We start from the raw sequence: 19,033 nt of genomic DNA, 5'->3' as shown, positions 1-19,033 counted from the left end.
ATTTATGAGCAAATGAAAGTAGGAACCGAATAGTCTGGCAAACTATTTAATCTTTCTGTTTGCATTTTTAAGTTCCTGGAGTTCTGTGAGAACAGCTTACAGAATGCCAGGCCTCGATTGAGAGAAAACTCACAGGCGTCAGCAGCAAACCCACTGAGAGCTGGGGTTTAGATTGGCCTACAACTTTCCAAGTGCTGCTTTCTCTTCAGAGCTCTTCCGCCTTCTACACTTTCTGCATCCTTGCACACTTGCTTCGATGAACTGAACTAGTGAGAGGATAAGAGGTTTTTACCCTCAATAACGGCATTAAAGACAAAACGACAAACTTTGTCTTCAGGTAAGATCTAAATGTAAATAGTTTGATTTATTTGTTTTTCAAATTTTGAGTATTTTTGGTGTTTCTCAATACATTTTTATTCGGTTTTGGAGTTTAAACAGAAAAACGACTTGAATGTTTTACATTCGGATACTCCATTTTTCTTTCCGGCAAAGTATGTACTCAAAAATATTTTGTGCTTGAATTACCAGTCGGTTTATTTTTGCTTGATAATTGTAGCAAATAATAATTTATCGATTGTTTTCAGCCTTAACTGATCAGATTATAATTGTATGCAGAGTAACTAATATAAGATTAATATTTTTGCTGCTTTAATGTAGCACAAAGTACGTTTGCAGACTGAAAACCCACTGAAACCTTTCTGATTGTATAATTACATTTACAAACTTAAATTACTGCTTTGATAAATTGTTTTTAAGATCATTTTTAATTTATACATATTGTTTGTTCAGTAAAATAATTTAAAACTTGTTTTCGATTGAGGATTTGACTGTGTTTCTGCACCGGAAGCATCCTTAAGATGCATCACAGTTGCAGCAATTTTAAAAGAGCAAATCCTCTATACGTTTTATATTTCACCATTATTCCTACATTGTAAGTCAAACCAGCATAAGTTACATGTTTAATGAAAAAGAAGAGAGAACGGCAGGAAGTAGAGAGGAGCTTGGTGGTTAGGGATCACATGGTTGGTAAGGCGCTCTGAAACAGTAGCTGCGTGTCGGTAAAATGGAAAAAAAGAGTTTGCTTTCACTCTGATCTGCTGCATTCATGCTTCTGTTTTATGCTTTCACCTCTAGAATGAAGACAATCATCTTGTTTGGTTTGGGTGAGTTGGTTTGCCAATGAAAATATATTCATACTGTAAGCTACAAAGCTCAACCAAAGAATGCTTAAACTTTTTTTTTTTCTTCAGTGCTGGGAGCGCTTTCTGCTGCAGGCAAAGTTTATATCGCAGGGGTTGGGGACACAGTCACCCTAGAGTGTGGCGTCAACAGCTTCAAAACTAGGCTGGAATGGTCTCATGATGAGCTTATACTCAGATTCCAGACAAATAGCCTTCCTACCAAAGGTACCTACAAAATTAGTCACAGCAATGTACTTGTGTGTTTTACGCCATTAATACAAATATAATCATGAAGTATATCTGTTCTCTATGTTAGGATCAAGTGCAATTAAATTGAGGGCAAAGAAAAAAGGAGAGACAGGCATGGAGATCTCCAATGTAATGGAAAGCGATTCTGGAAAGTTTACTTGTGCTGCAGATGGTTCAGTTCATGAACACCATCTGATCGTAGTTTCGGGTGAGTAACAGATCCATGACAAAATAAAACTACAGTCTGTGAAAAACCAGCACACAGGGTTGTGATTACACTGATATATTGAAACTGTAGTTATTAAGAATGAATGGAACAGCAACGGATGAACAAAGTGGGAATATTTAACATGTTTTCTTTTTAAAACTGTGAGTTAGTTTTATGGGGAACAAAGGTGGCAATAATTACAATACTCCACTAAACTGAAGGTTGCACCAGAACACCATTTAAAAATAAGAGCAAAAACCAAACAACAGGAAATTGTTTAAAAACAAATATGTGGTTTAAAAAACCACATGATTTTTTTAAACCTGTTCAAGCTTGGATTGCTTTTCCACAGCCTACAACAATATATGTCAATAATATCCCAGCATCCTGCTCTTCCACATTTGGATTTCCCATTGTGCTTGAACATCTTATCATCTTGGTTTCTGGAACCAACAGTTTATTCTTACATAACTGGCAAATAATTGATACAAAGTGTTTTTGGAGTACCAATAGATGCAGTAAGAGTGTCACGATTGGCTACCTTTAAGTTTCGTCCCTATATAGTCAATTAAGGGCAGGAAACGGGTTTAAAAGTTCATTTTACTTCTCATCTCAATTAACACAATAGAAGCATAGACTATACAGTTTTGCTTTTCACAATTTTGCTCAGTTTCTTTGTTTAGACGTCTTAAAATGTTTTTTAGATGCATCAACATTTGTGGCCAGAATACACAGCAGCTTTTACATGAGTTGTCCATCTTTTAAGAATCTCACCGTCTCTTCTTTCTGTTTCTCATCCCTTCTAGTCTCTGTTGTTCCCTCTGAGACTGTAAAGGTCGGCGCTGACGCTGCTCTGGAGTGTAAAACAAATTCTGGAGTGTCAGGTCAACTCAAACCTATAATCGAGTGGCGGAAACCCGATGGTTCAGTTCAGCCCAAACCCAAAGTTGAGCTCATACCTGTTGCTTTATCAGATAAAGGGGCTTGGGAGTGTATAGTGTCCCATCAAGGGGAGTATTTTACTAAAACTGTAACCATGAATGTAGAAGGTAGGATGTTTTCACTAAAATATAAGCCTACTCTGAAAAAAATGCTGTGTTCAGAAGTATAAAATGTTTTGTTTTTTTTGGTTTTTCAGTGGTTCCAACAACTCCTACATTAATCAAAAACCCCAAATCCTCAGATAAAGGAAATGGGAAGAACTCCACTGGTGAGGACTGAATTTATCACTTACTCAACCAATTCCTGTTTTTGAGTTTCTCTCATTTTAATCTAGTCTGATGTTTTTGCTCAAGCAGCCGTCGGAGGATCTGGTCACCCAATACAGCTGCTGGGCCTGGTTTGGTGGATTTGGGCTGCAATCGGAGCTGGAGGCCTGGTAGTCATCATCCTGATCATCGTCATCATCGTCATGCACAAGAGGAACAAAAGAAAGAAGGTACATGTGGAAAGGCAGGACACTTTTTTTGCTTCCTGTTGTAGGTGGGTAGGAGGCCCAAAACTTTTGCTGAAGAGTGGCAGAACCTCAACATATTTTTACTCAAGTAAAAGTAAAATGTAATCTTCCAAGAAATTACTCGAGTAAAAGCGTATTTGGTAAAAAAAAGTCTACTCAAGTACAAAGTGACTAATCAAAACGTCAATTAATGTTTAGAAATTACATCATTAGATGGACCAAATTATAAAGTTGTGCAGAAAGTTGTAGAAATAATCACAACAAATCAAAATTGATTTTTAAAATTATTTTCCAAATCAATGTCTTCCAATATGAAACTTTAATTAAAAAAAATGCAAGTGTGTGTCTGGTGAATATTTGCTTAAAACATATTTGTTCTTCATTCAGTTATTCACAGTAAGTTGAATATCCAAAAATGTTATTCAACTACAAGTGGCTCTACTTCATAATAAAATTATTCAAGTAAAAGTAAAAAGTTGCCGTCCAAGTAAGAGGAAAAAGTATTTGGTAAAAAGGTAATTCATAAACATCAATCACTCAATATTAAAAACTGACCTGATCAGATGGAAGAAAATATAAAGTTATTCAATAAAAATCGGTATTTTAAAGCTCAAAATGAATATAATTTACATAAATGACATAATTGTAAAATGACAATCAGGCAAATCAATTTATTTCAATATGAAACTAATAAAAACTGCAAGTTTGTGTTTGAAATTTTGATTAAAACAAGCCTGTGAGATTAGTCACACTATCCAGAGATTTTACTCAAGTAAGAGAAGCGACACTTCATAATAAAGTTAAAAAGTGAAAGTAAAAAGTACACTGTAGTAAAAATACTCCAAAAAGTATTTTGTTTTTCCAAATAGTTACAGATGTAAATGTAACTACTGTAGTAACTGCTGAACTCTGCTTTCTTTATTTACAGAAGAAATTTCTGAGGATGAAGAAAACCCAACTGTCTCAGAAACCAAAGAAGTACTGCCAGTGTGTGCGGTAAACGCTCACTTCTATCTATTAAAACATCCCTTTACACCGTCTCCATTAATCTCCTTCTGCTTTTCTAATAGACTCTGCTCATTTTGTACAAAATGACCTTTGCTTTTCTCTGCTCCTTTTAGTGAGCTCTTCATTATTTTTGCCGTAATTAGTGTGAAAACTTCTCTTTACTCTCTTTATCACAGCCAAACAGCTGCAGCAAAGCCGCAGCAAGGACGCCGGAGAGAGAAGCCGCCAGCCCTGCCGCGTCAACCTCTGCTGCGGGAGTGACATGAAAGAGGGAGGAAGGAGAGATAAAGAGAGAGAGAGAGAGAGATGGAGATAAAGAGGAGTGAACAGCAGAGGGTGAATGCGGCACGAATGTAAATGAGCGTCTGAATGAAAGTATAATCAAATGTAATGCTGTCAGCACTTTGAGCTTTTTCAGCAAATACTGTATAGGAGGTGATCATTGTAATTTTAGCTTTAACATGTATTTTTTTAATCTTCTTAGCTGTCATGCTAACGTTATCATCTTTGCTAAAATGAGCAAATTTGAGCTCTTTTTGATATAAAAGCGCAAGCTAATTGATTTAAAGCTGCAGTATTCAACTTTTATTTAAAAATAAAAAGGTTTTACCTGTTTAGACTATAACCATGTCGTAACAAGATGAAATAATCGCTGATAAGATTGATATTCTCCATCCCCTTCCTGGACTAATATTGCAATCTGAAGAAATGCACCATACCTGACCAAAAATAACCAATCAGAGCCAAGAGGAGGGTCTCAGCGATGTCAATCATTCTCATGTACTCAATGTGCTGAAAGGGGAGAAACAACTTTACGTTACAGGAAAACCGTTTATACGGCATCATCAGTGGCTATGCTAACTAGCCTCGCATTCACAACAGGCTTTGCTAACTGCAGTACAGCAGAAAGCAAGGGGAGGTGAGCAGTGTCACATGGAGGATGATTGACAGCACTAAGACCCGCCTCCTGGCTCTGATTGGTTGTTTCTACATATCAGTAGGAGGAGGCAAAAGATATATATATATATATATATATATATATATATATATATATTTTTTTTTAATAGATTTTCAGTCTCATACTGTCACAACATTGTGACAGTTTCAACAAATATGTTAAATATATTTTTTATGAGTTACATTCTGCTGCTGGAAAGTTAAGACCTTTCCAACCTTAATCGTTTTTGTTTCTGTTTCCTCCACCTTAAGAAGTTACAAGATAAACCTGTGAATATTTCTTTATTAATGCTTCAAGGTAACATATTTTATCATTTGATATGTGCTTGTTCATTTGTAAACTTATTGCCCTTTCTTATTGCTGGTTGTAAATAAAGATATTGAAGATTTGCTTCAAACTGTTTTTTTTACTTTCATTTCCAATCAATAAATCAGGTGGAACACCCAGATGATTCATTATTTCTGGATTCCTCCACCAGTCTAAAAATCACAATACCACACATCAGTAAACACGACACGGCCCGCTGATTGCCACATTATTTTGTGCGGCTCCCCAGTGTGGTCATGCATAAAGTAATATTGCAGTGTAATCAATGGAAAACGTCTATATGTAATCATATACTGAAGGGATATTTAATTCAGGCACAGTAAATGAGAAATCGTTGCTTCATGAGCTCTTTCGTCGTAACTTCAAACAATATTGTAACACTTTGTTTGAGACGCAGTAAACTGGGCCTGTACTGGTTCCAAAGATCTGAAATTCCCACAACTGGTGCACTGAGACACAGGTGTTGACCCCAGTGCAGCTCTACATGCAATAAAACACCTGTTAAACACACACACACACACACACCAACAGCAGTGACATATATACTAAAGAGTAAAAAGATAATATCTTATAAGTTAAAATGCAATCTTGTTTTGTCAGCTGGTAGCTCCCTGTTGTTCCTGCTCCTTAATAGCCGATATGCCACAAGTAGTGGTGACATACTTCTGTTCAAATTTAAGCCACATGGATCATTTCCGGTTGCCTCTCAATCCTGTTGCTTTTAGCAAGAGCTGCACCATGGTAAACATATAACATTGCACAGGTAAACAAAACACTTAACGTTTACATAATACCTGTGTAAGACTGTCGATGTTTGCTATGTTAGACACATATGCAGTATTTTAGTGAACACACGACTTACCTTCGAAGTTCTTTATGCAGTTTGACACCAACAGCTTAAATCCTTTGTTGGTGTTGGAGCTTTTGAGGACATCTGAATAATGTTCTAAACATCATTAATAGTCCTGCAGTGACTGAGGAGCCATTGCTAACATACCCGGACACCTGGAAGTGGTCTATGTGGCTGAAAAACGCAGAAGTGCTTAAACAAAAGTCAGTGGCATATAGGCTATTTGAATTTAATGCAGGTGATCCATTTGGCTTGTAGCAGAACGAATTGGATCATAGAGGTGTTTGACTTCCTGTGTGTGTCGCGGTGTATGAACGAGACGGTGTCACAGCATACAAGCTGCCAAATGTCAGAGCTGAACTCATTGCTGTACTGAGATCATCACCTGTGAGTAACTCCTAAATATTCTCTATTCACATAAAGCTTTATTAGAAAACAGTAGGCAAATTTAAAAATGATTTATTTCTGATAGAAGAGATAAAAGTCAGGCTTAAAATAGCAAAACGAACAAGTTAGGAAACGCGACCAGTGATGAACTCCTTAAGAGGGTAGATAGTGTAAATACTTTGGTGTAACTTTGGCCTTTTTTGTAACTCACTTTGTGCAACAACTGATATGATTTTAGACAGATTCAGGTGTGTTTGACCTTATAAAAATGTCTCCATAACTGAAATATGTACAACAAATACAAGGAATCAGATATCAGACGGTCTATTGTTATTATCTGATAAAAACACACAAAACAGTAAAGAAGTGGATCAAAATTTTGTGGGATTTAATATGTTACTCCTGTTCATGGCTGCACTTATAACAAACCTGAAACACCAACTTTAATTAGCGGCTTTCACTAATGTACGAGTGTTTCTATTGTCTTTCAACAACCAGTTACGACAGCCAGAGAATTTCAAAATGTCAAAACCTATATGCCAAAAATAGATGCTCGTCTTTACATTGAAAGATCAGAACTTATGCAACTGGAACACGTATATTTTGCAATCATTGGATAAAGAGAATGCTAAATATGTGCTAATCCTTCAGCAGCAGTTCATACATGAAGGTGAACAAACTTCAGCACATTTGATTTAAAAGTACACTAATCCTGGAGAGTGAAGCTCTTCTATGGAGGTTTTGTTGACTTTTATCTCCAGCTGCTGCTAATCGGTTGAAAACGCTGCTGATAATGTGAAACCTGACTACTGTTACGTTGTTTAGTTTGCATTTAGAATAATAATTGTTCATCTGCATTTGGAAAAAAAAACCTGTCATTTGCAAACTAAATGCTGATCTGGGGGACACATTTACTGAAGAAAACTGCAGAATATTCATGTATTTTTCTGAAGAGCAGAAGGTTATATAACTAATATTATCACCATAATGACGTTCTTGACAAAACGTGTCCCTAATGGCTCCCCCTGGCTCGCTGTGCCAAAGCAATGAGATTAGATATTATATACAGAGCATATTTTGTGTGATTTATGATGCTAATAGGGTCATTAGGTCCGTGCAGTGCTTGTATGAGTGTCACTGTTGGGTTTTATCGTAAACACACTGCTGGTTTGGAGCTTCTCGTGTAACGACAGTGAAGGTTTAATAAGAATAGATTGAATAAATCCCAATATTCATGATCTCTGTGGGGAGAAAGCATCAGGGCGCCACGCAGGTCGAAGGCTTCATGAGCTGACACTTTAAGCTGTTGTCTGCAGGAGTTTGTTGCAAACGCAATGAAAGAAACAAGAGTTCAACTAAAGCCCTTAAACCTGGTGACAACATAAAACTACCATTTAGTCCATCAAAAGTAACCATCCAGTTTCTATTTTTCTGGCAGATGTTTTGTCTTGGTGGGTCACAATAACAGATTTTAAAACAAGGGGGTTCCGTTAAGTCCTATCATGTTCATTTTGGCACCTGTGCTGCAAAACGAAGCATTTCTTATATTAAAAGTGTACAAATAACATGGGAGACATCAACCAAATCCGCCCTTATATTGCTGATTTAGAGGACTGATAACATTCATTACACTGAAAAAAATATTTTAAGAAATGAGGACTGCGATGGTGAAAAATAAAATCCGATGCCTGTATTTGCCAAGATTTGTTGCTATCAGATGTCTAAAAAAATCCAGCGAGCAGAATAATCTGGATTTTTCTGTCTCACTTCCTGGGATTTATGGATGTGTTGGCGCACAATCATAGAGCCTTGACTTAAAACACTTTTTAATTAAAAATGCAACAATAATGCATGAATTCTGCTTTGTAATGCTAGTTTGTAAGGTTAAAAATATCTATGAGATAATTATATAAAATAGTTCTAAAAAACATCCAGTGTTTTTCTGTTTCGCTGTTTTTTTCCGGGGGAAATTGTCTGTGATCTGTTATGTAAATAAAAGTCTGTATTTTACTTCAGTATTCTTACTACAAATCTGGTGCAGTGATCATAATCTTCAGAGGTGCTGTTTATATTTTATCCTGTATACTAATTAAACTCCCAGTATCTGTTACTGGGATTAGTGGGCATGTTGGTGCTAGGGCTTAAAAAAAAAAAAAAAAAAAAAAATACAAAAGCAACTTTAAACTTTCCCTTTTTGATTCATCAAATTAAAAAATAAAAACATTTTGAGTGTTTGGTATTATGATGGTGAAAAAACATGTCTACTAAAATCGTTTTGTATTTTCAGAGGCACTTAAACTGTAGCTGCTCCTTTCATTCTCGTTGTTTAACTCTGAAAGTATAAATTCAGTTTTCTTCATTATAAGTGCATAAAATCTATGAATTAGGATTAAAATCTCTTGTCTCAAGAGTGTTAGATTTTGGATGAGGATTTGCGGTTATAAAATGGATTAAATTTAGCTTATTTGAAGAACAATTATCATTAAAAAGTTTTATTATGAGATATAAGCTCGTTATAAAAACCTCCACTCTATTAAAATTAAAAGATAAATCAAATTTAACATTTAATATAATTATTTTTGCTTTTTCAAGACATGAGCGCATTTGTAACATTGCGCTCATGTCTTGAGTCTCCATTTCGTAAATGGAGATTCTTTAAGGATATGAAAACAAACTTTTGTTGCTTCACTTCCTGATTTGTTATATGATCTGATATGTTGGGGAGTGTTGGGTCTTTCTTGTCTCATTTTAGTTTTAGAAATGATCAAATCTCCTCGGTGACCGCCCCGTAAGGACTGCTGGTGGGTCAGATTAAATGCTGTAACGACAGTCGAGTTTAGGATTTAAACTATTGTAGACTGTAGTGGTGTATTTTTTTTGTTGCGGACGAACATATTTGTGTAATTTCCAAAATGCAGGAGAATATAATATACCGTAAGGAAAATAAAGCTTGTTATGTTTGTGTTCGCTGCAAACTAAACTGCTTCAAAAAGCCATTTGTGCGTATCTCTATTGGGCTTTTAGTCAGTCTGAGGACATATAATTGCCATATTTTATATCATATTACAATGGGGAGTCTTTGTATTAGCTGTCTGAAGCTTTTTTAGTCCGATGCCAAGTATTTAGTATCATATCTGCTGCAAGATTTTGTCTAAAGACAGAATAGATTCACTTTGGTTAAAAAAAGAAAAGTTATTGATTCTTTTTAAGAAATTACCTTTAAAGATAATGCTTGTTCTCTCAGTCGATACATCTTAAGAAGGGATTATGTGTATTTTGCGAGTGAAACAGCTCGCCTTGTTGATGGCCTGCGATAAAACTAAGACGAAGAGACTCTGCTTCATAATTTCAATGCCGTCCTGCAGGCATATCTGTCTTTGTGATGTTTTAGCATTTGTACTGCAGTGTCACTTTTCTGGAGCTGTTTTTACCTTCAGTCTGCTGGCTGTGGGAAATCAGGATCAACAGATGGCTTTGTTGTCCAAAACTTCTGCTGTTTTGCTGAGTTCTTTGATGTCCGTCCACTTATTGCACATAAACCTGAAAAGCAGCAGTTCTTGATAAACTCTTGACTTTGTGATGGATTAAAGTGACACAGCTTTTATTCTGCACCATTTTAAAGAACAAAAACACATTAAATTTCTCCATTTCCTCTTGCTGGATTTAATTCATCATTTCACCCAACGTTTATGTCTACTTTCGAGCCTTAATGTGAGTTATTTTTCTTCTCTGCAGGCTATTACCAAGCTGTGTTTCCCTGTTATGAAAATATAACTGTCTATTCACTGGGGGTGTCCTCATATGAGACAATAGGATTCCCTTTTCATAGATTCATAATAACCTGCATTACTCAGTTCCCTTTTTCATTGTCTTTCACAAATGAACGCACGCACATACACACACATTCAGGCATTCAAAGCGAAACCGAAATTCATGAACTGGTGATTATCCCTCCTTCTTGCATTTCCATTTCAAGTTGTGTTTTCCATCAGGAGCCAAAGCAGATCCGCTAATGTGATTTCACTTGCTTTTACTTCACCATAAAACAGCCGTTGTTGTGCAGGAAACCCCAGCACAAATTTGTGCCACATTCATGTTGAGCGCAGAGAGCAGCGGTGCTGCAGAATGGGAGCTTTAGGCATTTTAAACAAGCTGCCAGCTGGGCCGGGCCTGCAGGTGCAAACTGAAGCCCTGCCAAAGGATTTAAACATTTTAAAAACTGAATGTTCTCGATCTGTTCGGAGTCAAACGATCGTGTGTTGAGGTGTTTTCCCTCCCTGTAAACTCCCCTCATGTGTAGCTGCAGGCCCACGTAGGTTTCACACGTCGAAATCACTCGAGTTCACGTTTAAGTAAACTCCAGATTGTGATCAGACTTCAGACTCTGCATGAGATAAAATTGTTTTTGAGACCGATGAGGTGCTATGGGTGTCTGGTATTATAGAGACCCATGTCCCACTAAGTGGGTTATCTGTTGGGCGCTAATAGTTCACCAGGGGATGTGGTGCAAATTAAAGGGAATAAGAGGTGATGGTGAAACTGGCCTTTAATGTTTCACAGGTGTGCTTCAGGCCAGCAGCATCAGAGCAGCTGTCTGTGTTTGTGAGATAATCCTTTGATTCATGATCACGCTAAACGGATGCGTCTGCATGTTTATCCACGTAGCATTAAAGCTGCCTTCTACATGAACTCTCCCAAAAGTCTTTACTGCCTGAAGAAATACGTTAAATCTGAACTGGAGGCGCTTTTTAACATTTTTAAAGTAATAGAAGAGCTGCAGGTTGAACTATAACAACCTTCTTTATCCTGCCATTTTACAAAAATTACACATTCAGAAAAACCTCTATTTGTTTTGTTCCTGACCGTTGCTACTTCTTTCACTGCAAAAACACAAAATCTTACCAAGTATTTATGTTCTACTTTCTAGTGTAAATATCTTAGCACATTTGAAATAAAACAAAACTAACTTACAATTAACTTTTTAGCAAAATGTAGGAGGTTATTTTGATTCAATAATTCCTTAATATTGATGACAAAGAATTAGCAATAAATGAAATAATCTCTCAGCGGAAAAAGATATTTTGACTTATAGCTAGTTCTTTTTCATCAATATTAAGAAATTATTGACTTACAGCAAACTCCTACATTTTGCCCAAAAGTTACTTGTAAGTTAGTTTTGTCTTATTTCTAGGCTATTTACAGTAGAAAATGATGCAAACACAAAAAATACTTTGTAAGATTTTGTGTTTTTGCAGTGAATTCTCAGATGGTTTATGGCTTTAAGAAAAATTATTCTCCTGAGCTGAAATGTTTGAAAACGCTTCAGGACAGTTGTAGTATGGATGGATATAACGCATCTCCTGTGGATTTAGTAATATTTGTGCAGCAGATTAAACATACCGCCTTTGAACTGTTGTGGGTAAAATTACATTTTCATCTTCACGTTTTCAAGCATTCACTCTGTTTCTGTCTCTAACGTCAACATCACTAAAACTACAAACCACTCTGAGTCTCTTTAGTATACAACATAAAGAATAAAGGCTTTCTGTATAAACAAGCGAATAAAAAAGTATTCATTAGGAGGATGAAGGTTGGAGCTTTAATTAGTTTTTTATTTGAGGACATTAAGGGACAAATCGACTTGGTTCAGTGGCACTTACTTGCTCTGCAGACGCACTGCTCTCCATCTTCTCTAATACAACGTGTAATTACTCTGAAACAATGAGAGAAAGAAAAAAAGAACATCTTTTTACATGAAATTGTCATACTGAAATTGCTTCTGCAGCAATGAATTTGTGGAGACTGAACTTTGAGATCATCCAAATGGGGGATAATAGTTAAGCAGATGAAATTTTTGTTTTGATACATTTTTACTTCATATTAAAGAACAAAACCTTTACGATCATTGCAATACTCTTGACAACGTCTGCCTCCACTTAGATAGGCACCCATCCATACGGGGACCTACACACAAAATATATATATATATAAGTGCACAAAAAAAAAAAAAAAAAGGCTCTGTTCTGATAACACCGACAAATGGTATGGTGGGTCTGGTTGCCCAACAGTGTCACAGCAGATTTCTTCTATAAAAAGTGTTAAAAGGGTTAAATTCCTCCTGCTCCATTGTAAATATTTCAAATTTAAACACACAATAATCCACATCTGTTTCAGATCGGAGCTCATCATTGACGAGAAATCAATGAACCTTTCTACTGCAGGTTCTTGCAGTAGAAACCTGCAAGAGCCTGCTCAGAAATATAGAGATATGCGCTATTTTTAGAGACTTATTTAATTAATTATAAAGAAATATAAATATTTTTTATTATATTGCAAATCAGGTTTCTGTTGATATTCCTCCAGATTTGATGCACCTTTTACTTTGCTCTAGAATCTTTTGAGAGATCCTTATCTGATTTCTCATCAAAAAACAAATTTCTTGAAGGAATAAAAATGAAATAAAATCAAACTCTGCTGGGGGTGTGAAAGGTTTTGGGTTTAAATGAAGCTACAAAAGTACAGATTGTTACTCTGTTGCATGCTTTATATGTTTTACAGTCGTTCGCCAGATTAAAGGAACATTTTGAAAATAACAACCTTTAAGCAGGTATTAAACATGTGTTTCATGTAATCTTATGTAATATTCTAATCTAGAATGCGATTTCATTACCGATGAGCAGAAAATCATTATAATTTAGAGAGAAATTTGAGAAAAAAAGATTTCAGTTAGTGACTTGAGTTACTGAAAAAAAATCAACTATTCAATGTTCGAATTATTGAGTATGGCTGTATGTAGGGTAATATATAGTTCATAGAGGACAGAAGAGAGACATTTCAAAACAAAAATACAAAAATGCTTTTCAGGAATGACAGAATGCGTTTTCCTGCTACGAGGGACGTTTATGATCCATTTAGACAATAAAATATGGCTCAAATTAGAAAGAAATTTGGGGACATTTCTGATACAGGGGTAGAAAGTGATATACAAAATAAGTTTAACGCTTCTTTCACTGTTTAATTTAGTCCAATGGCGGAAAAAGCTCAACATATTTTTTATAGCAGACTGATATTATTAAGTAAAGCAGAATATTAACAAAACCACCACCATAGTTTGTTTGTTTTTAACCCTATATTTTATATACATTGTTCATCTTCCAAAGCATTTTGTTTAAAACACCTTATGCTTTGTTTACTTTCACTGTGTAACCTAAGAACATAATAAAATGCCAACACTAACAATAAACATTCTGGGATTTTTAAACTTATTTTTCCACACATGACAGTTTTTGTTTCTATTTCAGTAGCCATATTATAATTTTTACATGAGTTGGCATAAAAAGATGAATACATATCTTGATTATTTACAGGAATATAGCAGCAATTTTTGATGCACAAACAGTAAATGATACAGACAGAGCAGAATGTAGGCAGAGCAAGTTTTCCATGGCAAACTAACGTCATCAATAACCTCTGTCATCATTAGCCAATCGCAGATCAAATGGTAGAATGTAGGTTTCTGTCTTAACCACAGTGCATGTATTTAACTGGAGATGCAACGTGCCTCACTGAGGAGAATACCTTGAACGTGAAACCATTTTAAATGACTGAACTGATGAACCTGTGTGTAAAGGTTGAACTCAACAGTCTGAAAGTTTTTACAAGAATAAAATTTTAAGTGTTTTTTTGTGATTTCAGTGACGATGAGGCACATAATCATACAGACATATTCTGCTGTTTTAGTGTTTCTTTCCCTCAAAATTTACACTGGATTAAATTCAATGTGGATGTTAGCAGAATCACTCTTAAGCACAGCGTTCAACGTGACATCAATAGACTCACACAGGTTGTGGCTTTCGTGTTGAACCTCCTTTGTTTGAAGGACACACCCTTTATTGAACACAAGTGTCTCAAATTAGACAGGTCACGTGAAGTGACACACAATAATGATAAAAACAACAAATGAGAGCATAAAAACATTCATAATGTCAACACCCCCACTTGCTCACATTTGGGTAACTTCCTCTGACTCTGAATATTTCTACCAAAATACTTTCATGTTACACCAAACATAAACATTTCATACTTCCTCAACTTAATCTTTGTTGCTGGTTTAGTTAGTACATCTGCAACCATTTCATTAGTTGGACAGTATTCTAAAATGACTTTTCCTTCATTTACAACTGATCTTACAAAATGATATTTAATATCAATATGTTTACATCTTTGTCTATACACAGGATTTTTGGCTAACGATATGGTCCCCTGGTTGTCTTCATAAATCTTAGCTAAATAATCCTTACCGTCCATGTTGAACAACAGTTGTTTCAAGTATAAGCATTCCTGTACAGTAACAGCTAATGCCATGTACTCTGCTTCACATGTTGATAGAGATACTGTAGGCTGTCTTTTGGTCTTCCACGAGACCATTGGACCATCTCTATTTAGACTCATACAGTAACCTGTTGTACTTCTTCGATCTGTTACATCACCTGCCCAATCGGCATCACTGTATGCATATATAAGGTTCCCACAGGCACCCTTTCTAAAACATAGTACTTTATCTTGTGTGCCTCTTAGATACCTAAAACATGCTTTACAGTTTTCCACTGTTCTGTGGTTGGGTTTGCAAAGTACTGTGACAGTTTACTTACCACATAGCTTAAATCTGGTCTTGTACATGTTGACAAATAGATTAAGCTTCCTACTGCCTCCCTGTATTTTCTGACATCATTCATTACTTCAGCATTATCAGCATAGTTAAGTTTCTGCTCACAAGGGGTAGTTCGTGGCTTACAGTTCAGCATGTCAAACTTTTCCAGTATTTTCTTCACATATTTTGACTGTGACATTTTAATACTTTCATCATCTTTTTCAAAGTCAATGCCAAGAAAATGTGTCAAATTTCCTAAGTCCTTCATCCTAAATTTGGAGTTAAGTTTTTCTTTTATATCACTAAGGATATTCGTATCACTGGCAGCAATAATCAAATCATCGACCCATATAATGATAAATACAGTTTCAGTATCAGTAATCTTTGTGTAAACACAATGATCAGCAGGGTTTTGAACAAACTTGATTTCACATAGATAGTCATGCAACATTCTGTTCCAGTTTCTGCTCGACTGTTTAAGTCCATAAAGAGATTTTTGCAGTTTATACACCAGTCTCTTATTTTCTTGAGATTCCTCCTTGTAGCCCTCTGGCTGTTCAATATAAAGTTCACATTCAATTGGGGCATGTAAATATGCTGTCTTTACATCCATCTGGTGAACAAACATGTTCTCCTGTGCCACCTTTTGCATCAGCACTCTGATGCTTGTCATGCTAGCAGTTGGTGAAAAGGTTTCATCATAGTTCATACCTTTCTTTTGACTGAATCCTCTAGCAACATATCTAGCTTTATATCTGTCTGAACCATCACTATTCTTTTTGACTGCATATACCCATTTACCACCCACTACAGTTTTACCCTCAGGTAAATTGGTCAGGTAAAAGTAACATTGTCCTTTAATGATTGCATTTCCTCATCCATTGCTGTAACCCACTCTTTTGCATTTACAGATGTTACAGCTTCTTTGTAGGTTTGAGGTACTCCACTTATCAGTCTGTAACAATAATCAATGTTAGCTATCTGTTCTTCATCATCAATGCCACATACATAGTCATCTAAATAACCTGGTTTCTTTCCTTCTCTGACAGGGTATCGCCTCTCAGGTTCTTCATGTCTTGTGTCACTGGTACTCGCTTTTGGTTCTTCTACTGTGCTCACTTTATGGTCAGAAACGTTTTCTGGATCAGCCTCTGAAGTTTTGGTTACTCTGGGACCAATTCTAATCATGTCATCATCATCATCCAAAGTTACATCCGTCTCATTTTTTTCTCTGGATACAAATTCTACAAGCCTATGTTTCTGGATTTTCCTGCTGTTTGGATAGTAGACCATATAGGCTGGACTATTCTTGTCATACCCTATAAAAATGCCTTTTTCACATCTTGAATCCAGCTTCCCTTTCTCTCGTTTGTAAGTGTAACATACACATCCAAATTTATGCATCCTAGAAATGTTAGGCTGTCTGCCCGTCAACATGAAATAGGGCGTTTGGTTTGTGCGATTATTAAAACATCTATTTCGCACTACAGCAGCTGTCTGAACTGCATACGGCCATAACATTTTTGGCATCTCACCATCGATTAACATACATCTAGCCATGTCAAACAAAGTTCTCCAATTTCGTTCTGCCGTACCATTTTGATGTGGAGAATATGGTGCTGAGGTCTCATGTCTGATACCGTTTCTGCTCAGTAATGCCTGATACTCTTTTCCTGTGAATTCTGTACCATTGTCTGACCTCATACATTTAATCTTTCCATGTGGAGCCATGTCAGCAATAAATTTTTCAGTAGCTTGTACTGTGTCACTCTTGTTTTTCAAAAAGTATACAAAGACTGCACTGGAATAATCATCTGTGAAGGATAATGCATATCTGTGACCATCTTTGGACATTGGGTCTATAGGTCCTGCTAAATCTGTGTGGACCATTGCTAGCGGTTCTTTAGCTCTTGCATCTGGCTCCTTGTTCCTAGTTTGAACAAATTTTCCTTTTGTGCATACTTCACAATATGGCTTCGGTTCTCCTCTCCCTTTAATTTCCATGCCTTGAACAACATTTTCTAACTTCAATACATCTCTGTAATTGCAATGTCCAAGAATCTCATGCCAACTTTGTAAGTCATAACATTTTTTGCACTGATCACCACATTCATTGTCCATAGTTTGTAAGTAATACAATTTGTTACATACGTGAATGGGGAACTTGGTATTGCCTCGGAGAAGAACGTTTTTCCTTCTTTGAAGATCACCGTTGTTCGCTGGATGTTGCAGCTTTCACTGAGAAGATGTCTTGCGGATATGAAGGGATGTATAAGGCCTCAGCACCGCTTTTAAGACGTCGACCTCTACTGTCAATCAAACACACTTCCGCGTCTCCTCGTTGCTTAGCAACCCCAAGACACCTGGATCCATCTGCTAATTCCATGCAGTGCGTCTTGGCCTGGAAACTCCCATCAAGCTTCCGAAACTTCCTGATGTCGGTGATTATGTGTGATGTCGCACCAGCGTCCACCAACAGACCTCACCTGTTGATGTCGCCCACTGTCGTGTGTCAGCGTCCGCCACCCGGAAAGCAAACTCTTTGTCGCCGCCCGTCTCTTCGGCTACTTTCCTTGCGTTGTCTCGTTGTTTTCTCCGTCTGCAGGTTGCGTTGCTGTGACTGTTATTCTTACAGTAACTGCACCATTGCTTTCGCTGGCAGTTTCTGCTTATGTGCCCTTTACCTCCACATTTAAAACACACAATGTCAGAACTTCCTTCTCCAGGATCATTTGCACCTCTTGGTGCGCATTTCGTGCCAAAATGTGCCTTAGCTTTCATCACATTGTCCTCAGATACTGTGGCACGCATATTTTCAATGTCTTCAAAACTTCTAAGTTTTGTCTTAAACTCTGCAAAAGTCAAGCTCTCACCTTCTTCACTTTGAGTGATATAAATAGCAAATGGCTTAAATATCCCTGGAAGTCCTTTCAAGACCATGGCGATCAAAAGTCCATCGCTCAGCTCCTCACCTGCACTCCTTAACGCGGTGATTGCGGTCTCAGCTCTGATGATGTACTCCGTCACTGTCTCACAGGGTGATTTCTGCAGTGACGTCAGCTCGGTATACAGGTTAATCACTCTGGGCTTTCCTTTGCCGGCGTAATGTGCCCGCAGGATTCCAAGCGCTGCACGTCCGTCGTCTGCTGCATCATGCATGACGAGTGCTAGACTTTTGTCATCCAAAAACTGAATGAGCTCTGCATAAGCCTCAGCGTTTTTCTTTGCGTCTTCTTCTTCATCGTCTTCATCGGGGGGTTTCGTCAAAATTGTCTCTTTCAGCCCTTGCAATCGGAGATGACCTAAAAACTTTGTCTCCCATAGTTCGTAATTTTTCTCGTCACCATCAAAAACAAGCCTTGACCAGCGGCTGTGCGGCAAATCTTTTTCTCTCTTGTTCATTTTCCTTGTTTACTTACTTTATTGATTCTGGGCCCATAACCTGTTAGCAGAATCACTCTTAAGCACAGCGTTCAACGTGACATCAATAGACTCACACAGGTTGTGGCTTTCGTGTTGAACCTCCTTTGTTTGAAGGACACACCCTTTATTGAACACAAGTGTCTCAAATTAGACAGGTCACGTGAAGTGACACACAATAATGATAAAAACAACAAATGAGAGCATAAAAACATTCATAATGTCAACAGTGGAATCAGTTTTTCTTCTTCAGTAGACTGAAGCTTATTTTTCTTTAGACGATTAGATTCGAGGCTTTACTTTGACTCTTCCTCCCTTTGAGTTTATTTCTGTTGTAAT

The 19,033-nt window shown here is 36.8% G+C and overlaps 2 protein-coding genes across 2 annotated transcripts in view; both read left to right on the top strand.

Moving 5' to 3' along the window:
- Positions 1-6: 6 nt before the first annotated feature.
- cd4-2.2 (CD4-2 molecule, tandem duplicate 2) lies at positions 7-5,457 on the top strand. Its single transcript, XM_044116843.1, has 9 exons — positions 7-337; positions 1,135-1,163; positions 1,251-1,406; positions 1,498-1,638; positions 2,445-2,687; positions 2,777-2,848; positions 2,937-3,076; positions 4,023-4,090; positions 4,279-5,457. Exons 2-9 carry the CDS (start codon positions 1,136-1,138, stop codon positions 4,361-4,363), a joined length of 933 nt encoding a protein of 310 aa, XP_043972778.1. The 5' UTR covers positions 7-337; position 1,135; the 3' UTR covers positions 4,364-5,457.
- Positions 5,458-6,578: 1,121 nt separating this feature from the next.
- The window catches only part of cd4-1 (CD4-1 molecule), a 29,703-nt gene continuing 17,248 nt past the window's right edge, over positions 6,579-19,033 (top strand). Inside the window, exon 1 of the mRNA XM_044116839.1 lies at positions 6,579-6,624. The gene's annotated coding sequence lies outside the window, so the exon portion shown is untranslated. The remainder of the gene's footprint in view (positions 6,625-19,033) is intronic.

The sequence above is a fragment of the Gambusia affinis genome, linkage group LG05, assembly GCF_019740435.1.
Source record: "Gambusia affinis linkage group LG05, SWU_Gaff_1.0, whole genome shotgun sequence".
Classification (NCBI taxonomy): Eukaryota; Metazoa; Chordata; class Actinopteri; order Cyprinodontiformes; family Poeciliidae; genus Gambusia; species Gambusia affinis.
This window is presented reverse-complemented; position numbering and strand designations above follow the sequence as displayed.